This window comes from Callorhinus ursinus, unplaced genomic scaffold (assembly GCF_003265705.2).
Source record: "Callorhinus ursinus isolate GAN/ISIS: 27379988/994484 unplaced genomic scaffold, GSC_fseal_2.0 scaffold13, whole genome shotgun sequence".
NCBI lineage: Eukaryota > Metazoa > Chordata > Mammalia > Carnivora > Otariidae > Callorhinus > Callorhinus ursinus.
The window spans coordinates 41495829-41517727 of record NW_027397075.1 but is presented as its reverse complement, the minus strand read 5'-3'; the positions used below and the strand labels follow the sequence as shown (position 1 = coordinate 41517727).

The 21899-nt window shown below is 37.0% G+C and overlaps 1 protein-coding gene across 2 annotated transcripts in view; it reads left to right on the top strand.

The window, feature by feature from the left end:
- DHX9 (DExH-box helicase 9) overlaps positions 1-21899 on the top strand; it is a 56750-nt gene that overhangs the window by 20666 nt on the left and 14185 nt on the right. Inside the window, exons 4-16 of one of the 2 annotated variants that reach the window (XM_025878002.2) lie at positions 3185-3299; positions 4266-4378; positions 4982-5130; positions 7470-7516; positions 9240-9376; positions 9698-9787; positions 9883-10044; positions 10189-10266; positions 10964-11155; positions 15938-16079; positions 16543-16625; positions 19140-19296; positions 21592-21692. In XM_025878002.2, coding sequence (XP_025733787.1) covers positions 3185-3299; positions 4266-4378; positions 4982-5130; positions 7470-7516; positions 9240-9376; positions 9698-9787; positions 9883-10044; positions 10189-10266; positions 10964-11155; positions 15938-16079; positions 16543-16625; positions 19140-19296; positions 21592-21692 — 1566 coding nt within the window. Of the gene's footprint in view, positions 1-3184; positions 3300-4265; positions 4379-4981; positions 5131-6516; positions 6653-7469; positions 7517-9239; positions 9377-9697; positions 9788-9882; positions 10045-10188; positions 10267-10963; positions 11156-15937; positions 16080-16542; positions 16626-19139; positions 19297-21591; positions 21693-21899 lie in introns of those variants that run through there. The other variant, XM_025878003.2, reaches the window with a different exon arrangement.

The window sequence follows — 21899 nt, the reverse complement described above, 5'->3', positions numbered from 1 at the left end:
GGTTGACTTAATAGAGGTTTAAAAAAAGTATTTGAGGGGTGCTTGGGTGGCTTCAGTTAAGCATGACCTTCCGCTCAGGGTCCTGAGATCAAGCCTTGCATGGGGCTCCATGCTTGGTAGGGAGTCTGTTTCTCCCTCTCCCTTTACCTCCCCTTCCATTCATGCACGCATGAGCACTCTCACAAATAAATACTTTAAAAAAATAAAATTTAATACTTATTACCAATAAAGTACTTAGGAAATGGAGTAGAAAAACACTTCTTGACGTGTTGAAAAGTATCATCTAAAAATAATAGTTCGTGTGCCTGGCTGGCTGAATTGATGGAGCATGCAACTCTTGATCTCGGGGTTCTGAGTTTGAGCCCCATTTGGGTATAGAGATTACTTAAAAATAAACTCTTAAAAATATAAATAGCAAAAATAATAAACGCTGTACTAAAAACAGGTCATAGCGCAGTGTTCAAAATGCTGAGGTGGTAAGTACATAAATGCATGCGCATCTAGATATGCTAATGGAATTGTGATACACTTGGGTTTGTATTTTGTATGTCTTATATTTCTAGGAGCAGTTCATTTTTTGTATATTTATAAAAATACTGTTTCCAGTGGATTAGGGGAAAGAACTCAAAACCAGTTCTTCACTGCAGATAGTTTAAGGTGCATTGAATTAGGGAATTTCTGTAAAGTTAAGACAAGACCAAGCACTATCACCACGAATGCAGTAAATAAAAAATAAGCAAGATATGTAATATAAGAGGAAAAATGAAGTGTAAATATCATAAAGAATTTAATTGGAAAAAATCCTATTCATTGTAAAAGTGAAAATTACAAAGAACTTAAGAATATGTAGTTGGTAGGACCTTTAAGAACAATGTAACAGATTTTTACTGAAGGATAGTATCAAGTCTGAAAGAGTCTGAGATTTTACCATACTTGCAGTCTAACAATTTAGCCTGCTTGCAGAAGACACAAGACTTCTGAGTGAGAGACAAAGGATGTTATTACTCATGGGATAGCAGGCAGCATCAGCTTCATGTTTGTATTGGTTCCCATGTGTCCTCAAATCTTTTGGGGACGATACAGAGCAGATCCATGTGGATCCTGAGGGCACAGTGAATTTGTATTATACTTGAGGTACGTTGAGTTTAAGAAACCCTCAGTCTTATAAGGGGGCTGCTGGCAAACCTGCCACCCTCCCTATCTTTACTGTACTCATTTGGAAAAAATCTCCCTATCCTGGAGGAAAATATCGCTACTTTCCAAGGTTGTTTGCTATTCAGACATCCTTGAGAAGATGTTTAAATAAAGACTTGGAGAACTACCAAATATTCATGGAGAATTGTCTCAACAGATAGATGATTTTATGAAATGTAGAGCCATACTCGGTTTCTGGGTGGGAGGTTCCATTATCATAAGATGTCAGTTACTTTCTTGTAAGTAAGGAAGGCCGTTTTCCCTAAGTAAATTGTATATATTTACCATTATTTGATAAAATAGAAAAGTTAATTGGGGGGGGCGCCTGGGTGACTCAGTCAATTAAGCATCTGTCTTTGGCTCAGGTCATGATCCTGGAGTCCTGGGATTGAGCCTCAAGTCAGGCTCCCTGCTCCTCCCTCTCCCTCTGCCCCTCCCCTGCTTCTTTCTCTCACTCAAATAAATAAATAAAATCTTGTAAAAAAATGAAAGAAAAGTTAATTAGGAAAAATAATTGCTGAAAAATAGCCAAGGAGAATTTTAAAAAGTTATGAAGTAGTAGTTGGTCCACATATTAATAAAGAATTTTAATTATTGTAAGGTTACAGGAACTATATTTACATGATACTGTCTCCAAAATGAAATTATGAAAATGATGCAGAGTAGGTTTTGGACAGGAAAGGCCATTTTATGGAGGCTATCACAGGCAGAAACTAGATTTGATTACACAAATAAAAAGTTCCTTTTTGGGCAGTAAGCATTTACAAAGTGAAAAAAGGAATCAGGACAACAAAAATTATTTGCAACTTGTATGACAGAGTGAGGTGAATAGCACTGAGATGTTAAATTCTTAGAAATTAATGAGATCAATGAATATCCAGATAGAATAATAGGCAGAGAAAATGTAAATTAAAATAGGTTGCCATAACAAAAAACTAAGGTAATATTGGTAAAGATGTAAAAACACTTGATGTAATTCCTAGAATTGGAGAGGACGTGAGGAAATTGTCAAATATATAGGGCAGGTGCGCATATGGAACTGCAGCCTTTCAGTAATGCACTATGGTGCTTTTTTAAATGTTGATGCCAGGACGCCTGGGTGGCTCAGTTGGTTAAGGGGCTGCCTTCGGCTCAGGACATGATCCCAGGGTTCTGCGATCGACAACGACCTGCCCCCCCTCCCGCATTGGACTCCCTGCTCAGCGGGGAGTCTGCTTCTCCCTCTCCCTCTGCCCCTCCTCCCACTTGTCCTTAAGTAAGCATGCACGCGCTCTCTCTCTAGCGTGTTCTCTCTCAAATCTTTTTTTAAAAAAAGTAGATGTACATAAAATATTTTACATCTTGGAACGTGACATTCTGTCTGGAAATCTCTCCTCCCCGTACTCTTTTGTTCTCACTTGTTCCATCTCTTTTCACTTATGAGTGTGGCTTTGCCAGTTAACTTTATTTAAACAGATCTCTCACAGTCCCTATTTGTCTTTTGTGCTTCATTTTTTTGTATAGTATTGTGTTGTACTTGACATATTATGTGTTTATTCATTGTTTGGCTCTGTAAGAATTAGAGTATAGGTATTTGAATAGCTCTAAGTACAGAACATCTGTTTCTTTTGTTCATTTTATCCTCAGTACCCAGAACAGTGTCTACTTTATGGAGGGTTCTTAACAGATATGATACTTCTTGGATGTGGAATGTATTTATAAAGCTACTAAGTGGGAAAAAATTATACACCATAAACCAATCCCACTTTTTGTGGAAAAACTGTATTTGTTTACACATATAAAATCTCCAGGTGGAGAATTACAAGTAATTTTTACTACCTTCTTTTCTGCCTCAAGTAAGAATATTATAGTTTCTAAACTTTGAAAACAAAGATGTTAATATTATGGGGTTAGGAGGTGGTGACACATGGACCTCCTTTAAGTATAAAAAAATTTACTACTCCCTGTGAGGGTGAAATTACTGATCCTGCCTTGACTTTGCCTCTTGCAGGTAGCACCTCCTCCACCCCCAATTACTGATACACCTGACACCACAGCAACTACGGGTGGAGGTTTACCAACAACCATGGGAGGGCCTCTTCCTCCACATTTGGCTCTAAAGGCAGGTAAGGGACTTGAATGTGTATGTATGACACGATAAGATACACATGATCCTTCTTGGTCTTCATCTCTTTCTCATTTGGATAAAAAGATAACTACAGTGAACTCATAATGTTGAGACAACCCAGGTCCTTCATAAATTTACAAATACCACCGGTGATTTCTCTTACGAAGTACGATACAGCTTAATTCCTTACTTTCATTAGCTTTTACTAATTTTTATTTCTGTATAAATTTTGCACAGGCTAGATCGTTTGATTAAAGGGTCTTATTTATTGCCCTTTCTTGTTTCTAACTTATTCCTTCCGAATATATTGTAGACTTATACCTTGTGCATCCAAGGTGTTATTGAATTCTGTATATTATCAAAGCTTTTATTGGTCTTGCCCCAGTATAGGATAGATTAACTAGGATCTTGGTCAAGTTACTTAAGTCTTAGATCCAGTAATTATGAAATGAGAATAACAGTAGTATTTATTTCATGAGATTGTTGTGAGGAATAAATTTTTCTAAAAGCATGTCGTGGACTTAGTAGAGTTAATAATCAGGCAGTATTAGGTATCTTTAGTTAGTCTGCTTTCTTACCAAGATTTTAACACTTACTTACACCTTTTCAGCTTCTTATCCCCATCACTAGTGCTAACAGGTTTCTCTCAAGGTCATATTTAGCAAAGAAGCAGTTTGAACAAATTTAATCAGTTACCAAGTTTAACCAACTTGAAAATGTATGCTAGATTGTCAGTCACTTATGATCATTGCTAGTAGCTCCCTCCATACATACCAGCCTGGCGGTTATCAATTTAGACCTATATTTCAAACATGAAACAGTTTTCAAGTAAGTCATGAAGATTTGGGGCACATTTCCAAATAATTGAGAAACTTTGGCTTTCTAGTTACAGAATGCCAAAATCTAAAAATATTCTTTAAAATATTTAGGATCTTCTTAAATATTTCATTTTCTTTTCTTATAGAAAATAATTCTGGAATTGGGGCCTCTGGCTATGGTCCTCCTGGGCCCACCTGGGATCGAGGAGCCAACTTGAAGGATTATTATTCAAGAAAGGAAGAACAAGAAGTACAAGCGGTAAGGCTATCCTATCACCCTTTGTCACATACCCAGGGTTGTCACTTAGTACTTGGTTCACTGCAAGACTTAAGATATTCACAACTTAATAATTTGGTAATTCTTTTAAGTCATTGTTTGAGGCTCCTTGTTCACGCAAGACAGCATAAACCTAAGCTACCCATTAAATCTGGTCGCTAGAATTGCCTATGAAACAAAAGAGTATTTTTCTGGTGGTGGAATGTATCCTCATCTGTTTTACAGGAAATGTAATTACCTTAGTAAACCTCATTTCGTGAGCACTCAAAAATGTCTTCATAAAAAAGCTTATTTTTCCACTTAATATGTTTAAAGTGTTAGAGCCAACACAAAATTTGTCAAGGTTTCTTAGGAATAATTTAAATACACAATACGTTAACTGATAGCTTGTTTATACAGTAGGATCACCAGATGTAGCAAAAACTATTTCTCGCTCACTTTTGTCTAGGAATAGAAGCATTAAAAACAGTTTTTGCATTATAAAGGGTGGTACAAAGAAGATATTGTTAGAAATTTCTGTACCTTAGATATGCATAACTAAATTAAAATTAATGCAACCAAATTTAATTATCATTGATTCAACAGACTTTAGAGTCAGAAGAAGTGGATTTAAATGCTGGGCTTCACGGAAACTGGACATTGGAAAATGCTAAGGCTCGTCTGAACCAGTATTTCCAAAAGGAAAAGATTCAAGGGGAATATAAGTACACCCAAGTGGGTCCTGATCACAACAGGTTTGCTTGTTTCAGTCTTTTCCTTCTATAGTAAGTTAGGGTTGTTTTATATAGTCATCGTTCTATTTTTGTATGTGTTACCTGATTCAGTTTGTGGATTAGCAATGAATTGTGAAAAGAAGATACTTTGCATAAGAAAAATTATCATTGATTTGTAATTAGTAGTTTACCATGGTTTTTATTTAGGAGGAGGATTTTAGAAGTTCTGCAAAAATCTCCTGTTTGTGTTGCTAGACTTAGGAGGTTCTCATTTGTATCTGAGAGGCAAAAATCATGCCACAAGTGGTGGTTTGTCCCTGATTTAAAAAGCAGCCCGAGGTGGTGAGTTTATTCACTGTGGTATTGTTAAAGGTAGTTATAAGGATTATTTCTTTAATAGGTCAAGTTAGACACTTAAGTTCCAAAGTCTCAGGTAGACTGCATTGCATCTAGATCCAAATTTTCCTTTCACTTTGAAAGTTGCCAGCTCTTAAGAGTCCTGTTGAAGTGTTTAAGGGCTTACTGTAAAGCTGAAGGATAGCTTCAGTCTTTGTATGTGAGTTAAAATAGCTTACTTTTATTCTGTTAAATATATAAAACTGAACATAAAGGGAGGTCGTTGTAACAGTTGACAGTATGTTTCTCAGCCTGCTTGCTATTCTTCCTGAGAGCATTCCAGGGTGTAGTAATTATTACTCCCAGGAAGGCTCATATGGATTAGACAATTGCTTTCTGGGGGCACTGTATTTTTATTGGAAGAGAAAGAAGGCTATAGTGGAAACCTTCTGGATGATTTAATTTGCTGTCCTTTATATGAAATAAATTATTCAAAATACATAAAAAGTATTTTCCTTGAAAATCAGAGTGTTCTCCCTTCGATGCATCTAGTAATCCTAAAGTAATTATTACTAAAACTTTGACGCTGTGGTCAAAATGTTCAGAGCATGGATCACCCTGCTTCCTGTTTGTTCAATCCTGAATTCTCAAATACTTAATTTGACATCAGATTTTTTAAAACCCTCAGAGGTTATAAAGGAAGGATCCATTTGTTGATTTTTCTTTAATATTTTGTCCTTCTGAACTGATTGAGCTTATTAGTAGCCCTTGGTGACTTTGAGAACAAATAAATGTGTCTGAATCTTGTAAACATGTTTTGATACCAATATCTTATCATTGACTCCTGATAGAAAAAGAATTGAAGAATTCAGGATATGACAATGAGGGAAGGCAAAGACAATTGGGGGAGCTAAGACAGCATCTCCTTGTATGTCCTTTATTTAAAGGCATAACAGACAGCAACACCAGAGGTCTGTGTTCATACACACATGTGCTGCTGCTTAGGCTGAACTAAGCAATCACATGGAAAACTATTGTAAACTGATTTCTGGTGTCGCTGTTCCCCCTAGGTGGAGGAGAATGAGATTGAGTGCTGACTTTAAGCCTGGCTGAGAAACATACTGGCATCGGTGTCATTAATGAAAGGGTGGATGTTGTTCCCTTGAAAGCCAGTGGCCTTTGACCCCTGAAGCCGCTGTGCCTGAAGGTCAGTTCACAAGAGGTATAGGAAGGAGTCTAACATTTTTTTCTTAAGCCTTACCTACCTTTTATTCACAGCACAAAGTCAAGGCTAGAATGTACCTGAGCAGTGGAAGGATCAGAAAGCATATAGTTTTCAAAGGACAGTTTTTGCTTTCTTGAAACTAAATTCATCCCCTAGAATCTGCTAGCAATTTGAGCTCTAATTTCCAAAAATATTTTGTTCCCTGGTTTAAATAAGTGTGGTATAAATAAGCTAAGTTTTTTGTTATCAAGGGCTGCTTCCAACTGCAGGCAGATACCAGACCCCTGCCTCAGGAGCCACAGATACATGCATAGTGTTTGTATGTTCATGTGTATGTGTGCATGCATGCATATATTTAGCTTATCTTAACAGATAAGTCATTAGTGGGTGGCCCATGCAAAGCAATCTTAAAATAATCACAACTATAATTTAAAGAATTTGGGGACTGTGTTATTTCTTGGCCCCAGGCTAAATGGAAAATTCCTTTTCATTGAATGTGTTCTAGCTATTGAGACTGCAACCTTTGGAGTAAGTAAACACAGAATCTAAAACCTTAACATTTTCTTTTCGTGAACAGTTGGCTTGTCAGCTTTGATTATAGTTGTCTTGTGCCATATTGTACATTATTTGAAGTTTACATATACTTGATTCGTTCTAGGATTGAACAGAAATAAGTATTTACAGTGGTTTTTTGCTGTGCCTTGCCTAAGCAGTTGGAAAGCCTGCCTGATTTGGGAATCCTGGATTTAGTAATTTCTAACAGTGAAATTCCTAACCTTGTTTGTATATGTTGTTACAGGAGCTTTATTGCAGAAATGACCATTTATATCAAGCAGCTGGGCAGAAGTAAGTGTTACTGCTTCTCTGATAACTCTGAGTCTTATATAGTAGAGTAATACATTAAAGTCTTCAGCCACATATATAATAATCTTTATTAATTGAAAGGTAGCATCCTGGGGTATTTTAGAATATTAGTAATTATATGAATTAGAGGGCCCAGTTTCCCAGTTTGCAGGTGAAAAAAAAAAAAAGATCGTGCTAGTATTTATTTCAAAGGGTAAGAGATGGTAGGTGGCCTACTTAGGAATCTGCCAGCCAGACAGCTCTAAAACATTTTTTTTAATCTCTGTACATAAATTTGTTCAGGTAGTTAGGTAAAATTTAGAAAGTAGAGTAAATGTAGAGTAGATGATAGCATTTGAAGCTCCAAGGTGGATGTGTAGCATTTAAGAGTCAAGGTGTAAAAGTTACCCTGAGGAAACAGGAATGGATTTGGGGGGTATTCATAAAGGAAGTGAAAAGGCAAAGATATAATCCTGTATTCTCTATTCTTAATAAGTTTACAACAGGCAGTGTGTTATGCTTGAAAGTAAGGAACTAGTTTACTGGTTTTGTTACTGACATTGCTGGGACCCCGTTAACTTACCTGCAAATTGAGAGAAACGGCCTAAGATTTTTTCAGCTTGAGAATTCTGCAACTAACACTAAGGATTTAAATTTATAGTGTATAAAAGACTTTCCTCATAAAATCAAACCTTCAAATAAATCATCAAGAGATAGTGTTGAATTTTTTTTATCCTAGACTTTAAAAATAAGACTTTGAGTAGATGGGATGTTAAGAGAACAGGATAAAGGCAGTCCAACTTGTGCTGTTGATCTTTCAGAATTAATTTGACTAAATTGGCTAGTAGGCCTAAAAGTATCTGTGCCCCTTCCTTACCTTATGTCATCTCCTAAAGCTGAATGATACTGGAGGAGAAGACAGTTTGTATTAGCATTTTCTTTAAGAATTTGAGTAGTTGCTGGCTTCAGTCTCGTGCCGGGATCAGCAAATTATAGGCCTCTGGCCAAATACAGCCCATTACCTGTTTTATAAACAAAATTTTATTAGAACACAGCTACACTTGTTTGTGTCAGGGGCTAGCAAACTTTGATAAAAGGCTAGATCGTAAATATTTTAAGCTTTGCAGGTCACATATATCACCCATTGTTATTTTTGTCTTATTTTTACAGCCCTTTAAAAACATAAGCCATTTTTAGTTCCTGGGCCCATAGTTTGTAAAACCCTAGTTTATGTGTTGTCTGTGGGTGCTTTCACGCTAGGCAGAGTTGAGTGGCTGTGATAGACACTATGTGGAGCCTGCCAAGCCTAAACTATTCATTATCTTATTTTTTATAGAAGATTGCCAACTCCTGGTCTAAGTAACCACTTTGGACCCATTTTCATTTCTTGCCTTGTTTCGCTTTTCAAAAATTAAACTACATTTTCTTTCTTTGTTTTAACACCAGATATTAATAATGACAACTTGGTTGAAATAGGTTTTCTGCTTTTATAATGATTTGTCTGTGTCTTAGTATCTGCCTGTAATTGAGATGGTTATTTAGTTGGTATGCTGTTAACGGAATTGCTTTTGGTTAGCAGTTAACATAAAAAAGAACTCAGAGTCTGTAACATACTCTGTGTTTTAGGGGACTTTTGTACCTAAGCCCCTAGTTGCCTATGATGAGATGTTTCTTTACTAGGATGATTTATTCTTCTGTCTTTAGTAATTCTGAACTTAAATTATAGGGATTTTCGCACGTGAACATGGATCAAATAAAAAACTGGCAGCACAGTCCTGTGCCCTGTCACTTGTCAGACAACTCTACCATCTTGGAGTAATTGAAGCTTACTCTGGACTTACAAAGAAGAAAGAAGGAGAGACAGTGAGTCTTTAGACTTAGTAGCCCAGAGGGAATGATTCAATTTAGTTTTTGATTTGGCTAAAGAAGTTTAATTCATAGTTCTTGGAATCTTAACCTTAAGAAATGGAAATGGCCCGACTAATCATCTGTCTGGCATGATACTGTGTTCGGGGGGACAATAAGTAAATAATCAGTTAGTTTTACATGACGAGGAACTCACTCATTGGCTTCAGGAATATTGTAGACCTAGTGCTGACTGCATGCTCTTTACCCTGCCATAGTAGATTTGAGTAGTGTTCATGTGTATGTTACATAATTTTCATGGCTATCCTTTTTCTGTAGGTGGAGCCTTACAAAGTTAACCTCTCACAAGATTTAGAACATCAGCTGCAAAACATCATTCAGGAGCTAAATCTTGAGATCGTGCCCCCAGTAAGCATACAGTTAATTTAGTACACCTTTGTGTTGAAAATTTCTAGTCCGGCCAGCAACTGGTATTGTTTATTGTTTTTCTTATTTTTTAATAGCCTGATGATCCTTTTATGCCTGTCGTACTAAACCTTGGCAAATTGGCTCACTTTGAGCCATCCCAGCGACAAAACCAAATGGGCGTGGTTCCTTGGTCACCTCCACAATCCAATTGGAATCCTTGGACTAGTAGCAACATTGATGAGGGGCCCCTGGCTTATGTGAGTGCAACATTGTTTTTGAGCTCAGACTCTTGTGTTTTATTTTTGAATATATTTCATTAAAAAGCCCAGATTTTAAAAAATGTTTTCAATTTGAGGCTAAGTTATGTGCTTTTGTTTGACTGTTGCCTTCTCATTTTACAGGCTACTCCAGAACAAATAAGTATGGACCTCAAGAATGAGTTAATGTACCAGCTGGAACAGGATCACGATTTGCCAGCAGTAAGTCAGTGAAGTATTTAGACATATGGTGCCCAGAGCTTTATAACTTTCTAGGTATGGGCAAAAGAACAGTGAATAATATATTTTGCTCTTTCTAGGGAGGTGGATCCAAAGGTATTTACCAAACCTCTAATTGTGTAGTTATCTCTGAGGATAAGTTTTTTTAGTTAATGTAAATGGAGAAATTTGGGTAATAACTTTTTTGTTTTGGCATTCTTCATTATTTTTTGAGTAAAACAACATTAAAATGTTGTAAGAAGGGGAATGTATATGGAATGTTCAAGGAGAAAGGAGGAAAACAAGAGGGTAGACAAGGCCACAAGATAGATTCTTCAGAAATTCAGGGAAGAGAGGCAGTTCTATTAGAGATTTAAATATGTGCATTGTTTTGAGTATGAAGCCACTGAAAAGGAATGTTTTTATAGAGATGGGAAATTTTTTTAGGATTAAGAGAGTTGCTTCTAATGTATGTGTTGTAAAACTTTGACTGCCATGGAGCTTTCCTAAAACAGATCTTAAGGGTACCTGGGTGGCTCACCTGGTACGTCACCTGACTCTTGGTTTCAGTTTGGGTCATAATCTCAGGGTCGTGAGATTGAGCCCTGTGTCGGGCTCTGTGCTCAGTGTGGAATCTACTTAAGATTTTCTCCCTCTGCCCCTCCCTTCATCTCTCTCTCAAAACAAACAAAAAAAAAAGATCTTACAGGAGAGAGAGTTGCTGCCTGTGAAGAAATTTGAAAGTGAAATCCTGGAAGCAATTAGTCAAAATTCAGTTGTCATTATCCGAGGCGCTACTGGATGTGGTAAAACCACACAAGTTCCACAGTTTATTCTAGATGACTTCATCCAGAATGATCGAGCAGCAGAGTGTAATATCGTAGTAACTCAGGTAAGTAGTAAACCAGCTTACAAGGTATGTGTCTGGTGTTGATAGAGTTTGAGAGGTGGAAACACCTAGAGGCCAGGCTATTTCTAATTCTTTTATTAACTCCCCTCAGTAGCCACATCAGGCTCTTTAAAATTAAAAAAAGAAGAATTTAAGTCTTGTTCTAATCTTCAGTGATAAGCTGAACTGAACCATGCGAGCGATTCTTTTTGTCTGGGCTAGAGGGACTCTTTGGGCTTAGAATCAGATGAGACTAAGGATACTTTCTCCCCAAGTTCACATGCAAGTCTTGCTCCTCTCCATCTTACCTTAACACTCAGAGCAAGAGTAGGCAAGCTAACAAAACGGTTAATAGTTGACTCTTAACTGAATGCCTAAAGTATGCCAGGTTCTGTTTTAAACATTTGGTATTTTTTAGGCTTATGTAAAGTTTATTATGACTCTGAGATGTACATATTATTTTATTTAGTATTTCTCCTTCAATAAATTAAGGCACAAAGAGTTAAATAAATTGCCCAAGTTATTAACACAGGAACTAGTGAAACTGGGATTCAAAACCAAGCAATTTGCCTTTGAGCTTCTTCCTTTTAACTACTACATTATATTACCTTACCAGCAATAAGTGATGCCTGTGAATTTGTCCCAGAGCTTAGGGAAAAGCTAATTACTCTTCCAAGCCTCCTCAGGTTAAAGCAGTTCCCATCAGCTCTAACTCTGTACTTCTGGCACCTAGAAGGAGACCATTGCATAGAAGCCAGATACCACCTGTCAGGCTGCCTCAGACCTTGACTTAGAATCTTATGCTTAACCTGGGGCACATAATTGATCCTTGGGGAGGAGTAGTGAACCTCAAAGTAGCCAGAATTGTTTGTGCCTATGCATTTATGTGTATACATATCATATTTTTAAAAATTTCTGTAATTGAGGTAGATCTTATAATCGGTGTCGGTGTTTGATATGATAGTTGGGTTTTTTGGCCTAAAAAAATAATACTGAAGGAATGAATGTTGCATTTAAAATCAGTGCTATCTTAGGCTTAAAAAATATGATAGGTCTGTATTTTCCTGGGAAAGGACCCTTAGCTTTCTTTTCAAAATGTTCCTTGATTATCCTTCCCACTCCCAAAACTGGCTCTGAATCCTTTGCCTCATAGTGAAAGTTCCAACCCCAACTACTGTGACCAATAAAATGTCCTTGCTCCTTTTTTTGTTGTTTGTTTTTTTTGTTAATATCCTTGCTCTTAATGCTTACCTGTCTTACAGGAGATACATTGTTTAGAAACGTATGTTGTTTAGAAGAGGAGTCCTTCGGGGTGCCTGGGTGGCTCAGATGGTTAAGCCTCTGCCTCCAGCTCAGGTCATGATCATAAGAGTCCTGGGATCGAGCCCTGTGTTGGGCTCCCTGCTCAGCGGGGAGTCCGCTTCTGCCTCTCCCTCTGTCTCTCCTCCTGCTTGTGCTCTCTTTAAATCAAATGAATAAATAAAAAAATCTTGGGGGAAACAAAAAAGAAGGGGAGTCTTGAGCTCTGCTTTGCCCTCCTTCCTTACTACCACTTTTTCCACTTTTAATCTAAAAAACAGTTCAATCATATAGGAAGAGATGCAGAATTCAGCAGATGAGCTGAAAACCTTTGTTCTCACTCAGAAGTTGTTCGCGTGTCATGAGTAGAATAAAATCACTTCCTGCTCAAGTGAGAAGGTGTTTTTTTCACTAGCCATCTAATAAATATCAAAGCCAAGTTAATTTAGCCAAAAATGGCTTTTGTGTGTTCTGGACAAAATAGGCTTTTATTATTATAGTCTTAAACTTTGTATAATTTGCTACTAGCTTGTGTCCTTTCCCAGATAATTTGGACATTTCCAGTGCCTTTATCTGTGAAATGTACAGGGTTCGATACAGAGGCTATAACAAATGTAAGCAGTGAGCTATAGGGTGAAATGAAATGTTATTTTACTTCTTTGCATTTGAAAACAGCTTTCACTTCTCTGTTGGTCCTCTTTTATTTATATTCCTTCATAAAGTGAGAGAATCATACTTCAGAGATAATACTTCAGAGAATTCCATCTTTTTTCTCTGGGTAGAATGTTCATAATAGATGGTCACTTAATAGGCGGTCACTTATGCTTGAGAATTTCCATCCATGTGGGAATGTAGCTTGTGTTCTGATTTTGGACAAATGACTCTGAACTGTCAGTCATAATAAATCTTTGTCCTAGTGCTTGTCCCAAAATCAGTCTCTGATAACTTTTTCCTGTAATGTCTTTAAAAGTTTAAAAAATTCTGTGGGGTCCTAGTATGTTTGCTTTGTTTTATAAACATCTATAGTTCAGCCCGGAAGATAGGCTCTAAGACTCCGTTAACCACATTTGAATGCATTGACATCCTACCTGGAATATAAAAGGTGGACCTGAACGTACTGATTGGTCATTGTAGAATACAGTTTTTAATACTCTTAATATTTTTAATAATACAAAGTATTCCGGGGCGGCACCCAGGCAGCTGAATTGGTTAAGCGTCTGCCTTCGGCTCAGGTCATGATCCCAGGGTCCTGGGATCCAGCCAGTGCAACGGGCTCCCTGCTTAGTGGGGAGTCTGCTTCTCCCTCTCTCCCTCTGCCCTCCCACCTCTGCTTGTGCATGTCCCCCCCGCCCCAAATAAATAATATCTTTAAAAGAAAAAAAAAGTTTAAAAATACATAGTATTCTGTTAAGGCGATCTGAGATAGCATTTGTTTCTTTAGCCATTTGAATGAATAGTCCTTGATACTGATTCCTGTGCATAGTCAAGGAAATGTGGCCCATAGTGCTTCTGAAGATGGTTGTTTTAGAACCACTTATGTTAATTGTAACCTCCATCATGGATGGCTTTCTTGAGTCACTTAAGACAGTTGTTTGGGGGCCATATAGAGTTAAGAACTACAACAGGTACTGGTTAGGGAATATGCCATCTGCTGTCCATAGTCATTTTAGGAGGCTGGAAAATCTAAGGATCGTAGCCCTGAAAGTAGCCTCAAGGAGATCAAAGCAACCCCCAAGTACCCAATAGCATATGAATATACCTCTGAGGAGTCCAGTAACCTCATAGATTTGAAGTTCTTCTAGAAGTCAGCTATTTAGTAGGAGTATTGAAAACTTCAGGAAAGACAAAAAATAGAGCAAGGAGATAAGGATGGTGTCAAGAATTTATCTATTTAGGACGCCTGGGTGGCTCAGTCGGTTGAATGTCTGCCTTCAGCATGGGTCATGATCCCAGGGTCCTGGGATTGAGCCTTGCATCAGGCTCCCTGCTCAGCAGGGGTTTTCTTCTCCCTCTACCTTTCGCCCCTGCTTGTGATCTCTCTCACTCTCTCTCAAATACTTCTTGAAAGGTCCCAGAAAACACTATTTTGTACATTTAGTGGAATATCATTTTTACATTTCCTGATGTAAGTATATAGTCGAACTCTTCTTTTGAGGGCTAAATACAGAGCTTAGTTCTTCATGTAACACTTAACAGTGAGGTGCAGAGTAGTGGTCAGTAAAAGCTAGCATAGCTCAGCAAGTTAAGGCACATAAACCAGAGTATAAGCTCGGGAAAACTCAACACCATGTGTTTCGAGAAGGCATCTTTTAATTCCTTACCTTTGTGGACAAGATAAATATAAACTAGGTGATTGTATACTTACCTATATTTGTTACTAGCCCCATGCCCTACGGGACTCTTAAATTAGGGATATAAAAATTAATAAATCATGTTTTGTATTGATTCAGAAAATAAATAGCTTTAGTGAAGTTACTGAGGTTTTGTTTTGGACTTTTTTTTTTTTTAAGATTGTTATTAGTCTCTGATTTCCTAGTCATGTCGTAACCTGGGATAACATCATATTGGTATTTAAATATGAAACTCAGTTTTCTTAAGCAAGGAACTGAAGTACAACCTGTCATCAAGAACTTTTTGGCAAAATCAAATTTAAGGCAACTTAGAAGCATTCGGTCTTTATAAATCTGCATGTACTTCCATATCTAATACCTTCAGGACATAGTAATAGCCATAGTATCCACCAAGTAAATACTGTTTTGTGTACTTACAAGAATATGAAATACTTTAGAAAATTTTATTTTCAGAAAAATTAAGGTCCAACACTTAAAACATTAACAGCATTCCCTTCGGGTTTGGCATATTTATTGCTGGAAACAGTAATATACACTGTTTTCCTCGCTATATAAGCTCATCAAGAACAAGAGTGATTTCATTTAGTTTTCTGTCTCTAGTATTGTCTGTAGCACCTAATGCAAATATGCAATGAATAGTTACTTTACGAGTTAATGAAATGATTGAATGAAAGGTGGCCATAGTAAATATGGCAAAGAAGGAGCTTATTTACCCTCCTAATACTTATACAGCTCAGTTAAATAATTTTTTGAACATGTGCCTTCACTTTGGTAGGCAGTTATAAGAACTCCCGATGTGCTCTGTCCCCTTTCCTACTGGAAAATTACTCTGAATATTAAGAGTTTGGGCCAGTGGTGAAAACATTTTATTTTCTGTAAAAACCTGAGAATTATTTTATATACAAAATGAAAAACAGCATTTTTAAGAGTCTGCCATAGAATTCAGTGGTAATTTTTTTGTTCTGATTTATTCTAATAAATTTTGGAGCTTGCTAAGAAAGATTATTACTATTATTTGTGTTGATTGCTGAGCTGGTAGTGGGACAGATATGCTTCAGTAATTTAATAACCCTGATGAACAAGTGTAACTGTAATTTGGTAGCTCTGAATCACTTTTTTTTTTTCCTTGTCTCAGCCCAGGAGAATAAGTGCAGTTTCTGTGGCTGAGCGAGTTGCCTATGAGAGAGGAGAAGAGCCTGGAAAAAGCTGTGGCTACAGTGTTCGATTTGAGTCTGTCCTTCCTCGCCCTCATGCCAGTATAATGTTTTGTACTGTTGGTCAGTAATGTGTTTTATTTTGGTCTTTGACTTGGAGTTTATATTGTGTTATTTATGAAGAAACTTGGTAACGGTGCAGAGTGGCTAAAAATAAGAAGTCAAGGAGCCAGTCTAAGAATTCTTGTTTCAGTAGAACTTGTGGCACTTTTTCTCTAAATGGAGAGCTAACGGTCTCCTCTGGTTACCGCTGGTTGTTGTAGCTTAGAGAAGGTAAAATCTGCTTAGGTTACTATAGAGTTATGTATGTCTTTTAATACTCTTCATTGAACAGATGTGTTTCAGAACAGTTACCTTTTTACAGTTTAAATATACAGATTACTATTCTCTAAAATGATGCTGGGGTTATATTAACTGAAGCACAGTTGATTGTCTAGAAGTTTGTTTCTTTACACATTTTTATACCTCCCTACTTTAATCAACATAGAAACTCATCTCCAGTTGTTCTGCTCATTTCCTTTTCCAGGTGTGCTCCTAAGAAAATTAGAAGCAGGCATTCGAGGAATCAGTCATGTAATTGTAGATGAAATACACGAAAGAGACATAAATGTAAGTAACTTGAGAGTTAACAGTAACGTACTAATACTAATATTCTGAATAAAAAAGTCAAAAGTAGAATGTCTTCCTTTTTCCCACTTTTTACATCTTCTATCAAAATCAGGAGCTTCAGTCACTAAGATACTGGACACCTGTTTTTAGCAAGGCAAATCTTTTTTTGTTGTTAAGTGCATAGAATTCTGAAAGTCCTGTTAAGTATCATTGCGGTGATCAGTAAGAGGTAGCATAATTCAACAGCTGAACTGTTTATGACTGAATCATTGATAGAATTTTAATTAGTTTTTCTTTGAACTGGAGATTTATCTGGGATAAATTTTGTAAGTTTTAAATTCAGTATAATTAGGAATGTCTTTTTGGATGTTTGTAGCTCTCATCTTTTCAGATATTAATGATAATCATGCCAAATTAGGAAGAAACTAAAATTTATTTCATAACTCTTCCCTTTTTTGGTGTTTGGCAAAATTTGTATACAATTACTATATAATTGTGTAATTTGAAGGTTGATAGCATAAAGCAATGATGTGTTTTTATGCCACTATGTTACATATCCAAACAAAGGTGTCAGTGAATAGGCAATATGTCAACCAAGCTGCTGCTGTTCAAAACATTTATTGGAGCACCTTCTCTTTAGAAAATACTTGTATAGCTGTTGTTGCTAATCATCTTTACTTTGGCAAAACTTTGACTTTTATGGTTGAGCTGAAACGAGTAAGAAGGTTTGGTTTATTAGATAGCTTTTAAAATCTGAAATTTAACTTTTCAGTGGGATAAAATTTTTGCTGTTTTTGTCATTCAAAATCTCTTGAAAGCTAGTTCTTTTTCTGATTAACTTAATCAAAATGAAATGTTTCCATGTTATCTTCACTAGCATGGTAACATATGGGTGTTTTTAGAGTTTATCCCAAATCTTACTGGAAGCATCATGGATCATCATTACTATTTTCCTAAAAAAAAAAAAAGTAAGTGTTTTGGTCAGCTTTTATTCAAAGACTGTCAGGTCTATGCAAATGTACGTTCACAGGGAACAATGAAAAAATGCCTTTGTAGAAACTTTTTATATCCTCTTTCAGATGAACCTTATCCTAAATTATTCAACCTAGAGACCAGTAATTATAAATAATAGGGAATAGGAAAATTTAACAATGTGGCTGGATGAGAAGGTTAATTACAAAAGTCAGTTGTGTCTTATGTATTATAAACAAACAGCTAGAAAACAACTCAAAAGATAACAATCATTGCAGTAGTCAGAATGTCAAGTACTTCAGAATAAATCAACCCTATAGATATCCCTTCTCCTCAAGTTGATCCAGTTTGAATGTAGTCCTAATCAAATTCCTATCAAGGTTTTTCATAGAATAGGCTGATTATGAATACTTACAGGGAAGATTTATGGCCAAAAATAACCAGGATTTCTGGGGAAGAGTAGAATGGATTGTCTTGGCTTTACAGATCTCAGGATGTAATTCAAAGCTATAATAATTGAGATTGTACATGGATTGATAGTTTGAGCACTGAATTATTTAGAATGTGGGAACAGATGGTGCGTTGAATGCAGTGTTGGTATAAGAGTAATGGCATGTCGGGTCTTCAGGACAGGGGAGTGGGTTCTTCAATAAATGGAGCTGGAAACAAATGGTTGTCATAAGGAAATGGTTGCAGTTGGATCCTTGCTTCCTGTCCAGATACAAGAATCGATTCCAGATAGATTAAGGACTTAAATGCCAAAGCAATTTTAAAAATCATAAGTAAAAAATAGAAGTAAACATCTAGACAGTACTGTCCAAGTAGAAATACATATATATTTCCATATATACTCTCTCTATATATTGTATAGGTACCTGCATAGATGAGAGAGGAAAGGTATACGAAAGGAAGAAAAAATACAAGTAAACCTCTAGACAGCACTGTCCAGTAGATACATATATAGTATGGGTACCTGCATAGATGAGAGAGGAAAGGTATATGAAAAGGAATAATAAGATTCAGGATGGTTTTCTCTAGTTGAGGGAGGCCGTGATGGGCAAGAGGGCCACACACGCAGAGAAAAGTTTTTTGTCAGAGCTGTAGCTTTCGTGTTGTTTGGTAGGTAGATGGATACTTTACCTTATTAAGTTATAACTGTTTTGGCCATTATTTTGTTTGAACCAAATAAGACCTTTTCAACATTTTTAAGATTACTTTGCAGGTGGTTGGATAACTGAGTTTTGGTTTATCCTGGCTTTCCCTCTTCCCTAGTTAGAGTTTCTTTGCCTACAAATATAAATTTCACTGGAAATTTTCAGATGAATTCTTTGCTCTCATTAATTTTTTTTCTCTTCCCTTCTTTTAGTCTACAACTATTCTTAAAAATACTACTGAATCCCACATTAATCCTTTATCTTTCACTTCTGCAAGCCATCAAAGAAACTGAATTTCAGTGATTTCTGCATAACACAAGAAATCTCTTGGGTGTCTCTTAATTAGCATGAACTTTTAAGCAATTTTTTTTCATTTGTGTTTTAATAGACAGACTTCCTTTTGGTAGTGTTGCGTGATGTGGTTCAGGCTTATCCTGAAGTTCGCATTGTTCTCATGTCTGCTACTATTGACACCAGTATGTTCTGTGAATATTTCTTCAATTGTCCCATCATTGAAGTTTACGGAAGGACTTATCCAGTTCAAGGTAAATAGTTTGGAGGTGTGGTGGGAAGGGTGAACATCTTTTATGCGTTGGTGTTTGGATTTTCTTAATCTTGGAGATTGGAGTAATAGTTCAAAAGACATTTAAAATACAGGCCAAAGTAGAATATCAAATGCATCATAGCATTCTTGGGCTTTTACTCAAGCAGCAGTGAGTACATTCTGAGGAGCAAGAACAAGTTTCATTCATTGCTTTGAGGACTTGGCGTATCCAGTAAATTTCCTGCCTTTTCCTTATAGCTAAACATAACTTTCAGAATTCTATTCTGTCAAGTGTAAATCAATATGGCCTATAGATTTTTATGGGAAATACTATTAAAAAGTTTAAGCAGCAAGAGTCAAATTACAAGAGAATCTGAGAGCCAAAGCAGGCATGCGTTAAAATGATACTAAGGTGAGTGTGTCAAGATCAAGTATTTCTGATTGGTAAGAGCTCCTTTACTTTCTTTTTTTTTCTTTTCAGATTTATTAGAGCACGTAGGCCAGCTAGAGCAGGGGGAGGGGGAGAGGGGGAGGCAGACTCCCTGCTGAGTGCAGAGTCTGAGAAGCCTGAGGACAAGGGGCTTGAACTCCCCAGAGATCATGACTTGAACCGAAACCATAAGTATGATGTTTAACTGACTGAGCCACCCAGGCGCCCCACTCCTTTACTTTATTGAGAGTATTTTATCACCATTTTTTAGGATAGTTATCTAATAGCTTGGTTAAAAAAGTGAATTCTAGCACAAATTGAGGGCATGAAAATAAAGCTAAAAAATTTGCTTTGTCGGTATGAGATGATAAATGGTTATGTCAGGGTACTATTTTTTTTTTAAGATTTTATTTATTTATTTGACAGAGATAGGGAACACAAGCAGGGGGAGTAGGAGAGGGAGAAGCGGGCTTCCCACTGAGCAGGGAGCCCGATGCGGGCCTCCATCCCAGGACCCCGGGACCTGAGCCAAAGGCAGATGCTTAACGACTGAGCCACCGAGGCACCCTGTCCGGGTACTATTTTTTAAAATTCAGAAGTAAGGGGAGCTCTACAATAAAAAGGCAGTGCAGTTGTATCTTGTGAGGGGACAGGTTGACAGTCGTAAAACTGTTTACATGTATACTGAGATTGAAAAAATAAGTGGATGGCAGTTGGGGGAGCCAGGTTTACTATTGGAGTGAGAGGCTATAGGTAAGTCAGAGGGAAGGCTTGAATGAACCATGTGGTGTATGATTACATGTGGAAACATCAGTAAGAAGTCATGTTCAGATACAAGTGAATAGATAGAGAAATAATTAAAATACGTATGGATACATGGGTGAGTGTGCTTGCATATATTTCCTAGCTCTGTCTGCTGACCACAGTGATGGAGACAGGGACACAGCCAACCTGAAAGAGCTGGAGTAATTTGAACAAAAATAAAGTAATACAATACTGGATTATAACCCTAAGGATAAAATAAATACCCATGAGTCCATATGGTAGTTGAATAAATAAATGGGTAATAAAGACACATCTCTCATATGGAATAATTCTAAAAAAAATTATAGATATCTCCCTCTTACCTCAAAAAAGTGAGGCTTACCTCCCTGTCCTTTGAGTGTCCTGTGTTTAATGATCTGCTTCCACAGAGTAGAGGATGGAAAGGGAGAAACAACGATAACTTCACAGTAACTTGGAGTAACTTGACAAACACTACCTCAGGTGAATGGGTTTAGCATCATCAGTGATGAGTCCTATCGGTTGTATGTACCCTTGGTATAATGTGAAGAGTAGCACTTTGGGGCTCTTAGCATAGAGAGGGGAACTGTTTATAGATTATGAGACATTTCTGGGCCAGCAGAGTATAATTGATCAGCAGATATCCCAGCTTTGCTGATGTCCTTCTTTAGAGTGGTAACTAAAGGGAACCCATTTTATGTGCACATCCTGATAGAGGAAAGATGGACTATAGTATATTACTGTGTTCACATTCTTTCCTTATCTAAATGCCATACCATGGGAGGGTACAGCATAGTGCATGTACCCTGTACCCGTCCCACACATGTTTGAGTATTGTAGATAGAGGGTACCCTGTGTGGCTTAGTGGGAACGTGTAGGAGAGATACTTCACCCTCCTTCGGGGACCAAGAGATTGGAACACTGAGTTTGGAAAAAAGCTTATTTATTAGCACTGGAATTTCTTGCTAATTATGAAGAATCGGGGTATTAAGGTCATTTTGAGTTATGAATTAGAAAATGAGTTTTGAAGACTGCTGCTTTCTGAAAGTTGGCGGTACTCACCTGACTGGGTTGTCTTGGCAGAATATTTTTTGGAAGACTGTATTCAGATGACCCACTTTATTCCTCCACCAAAGGACAAGAAGAAGAAGGAGAAGGAAGATGATGGTGGTGAGGATGATGACGTGAGTGAATCTGCATGGAAAATTTTTCATTAGGGACAAATTTTGTTACTGTAGTGAAGAGATGATTTTAGTAAAAGCATATAAGGAATTAGCATTATAGAAAACTTTTTTAAAAAGTGACTATAAAGTCTATTTTTAAATTAACTGATGTATTTTACTCCAAAGGATTCCATGTTCAGTGACAAGGTCTTCTCATACTATAAGTTA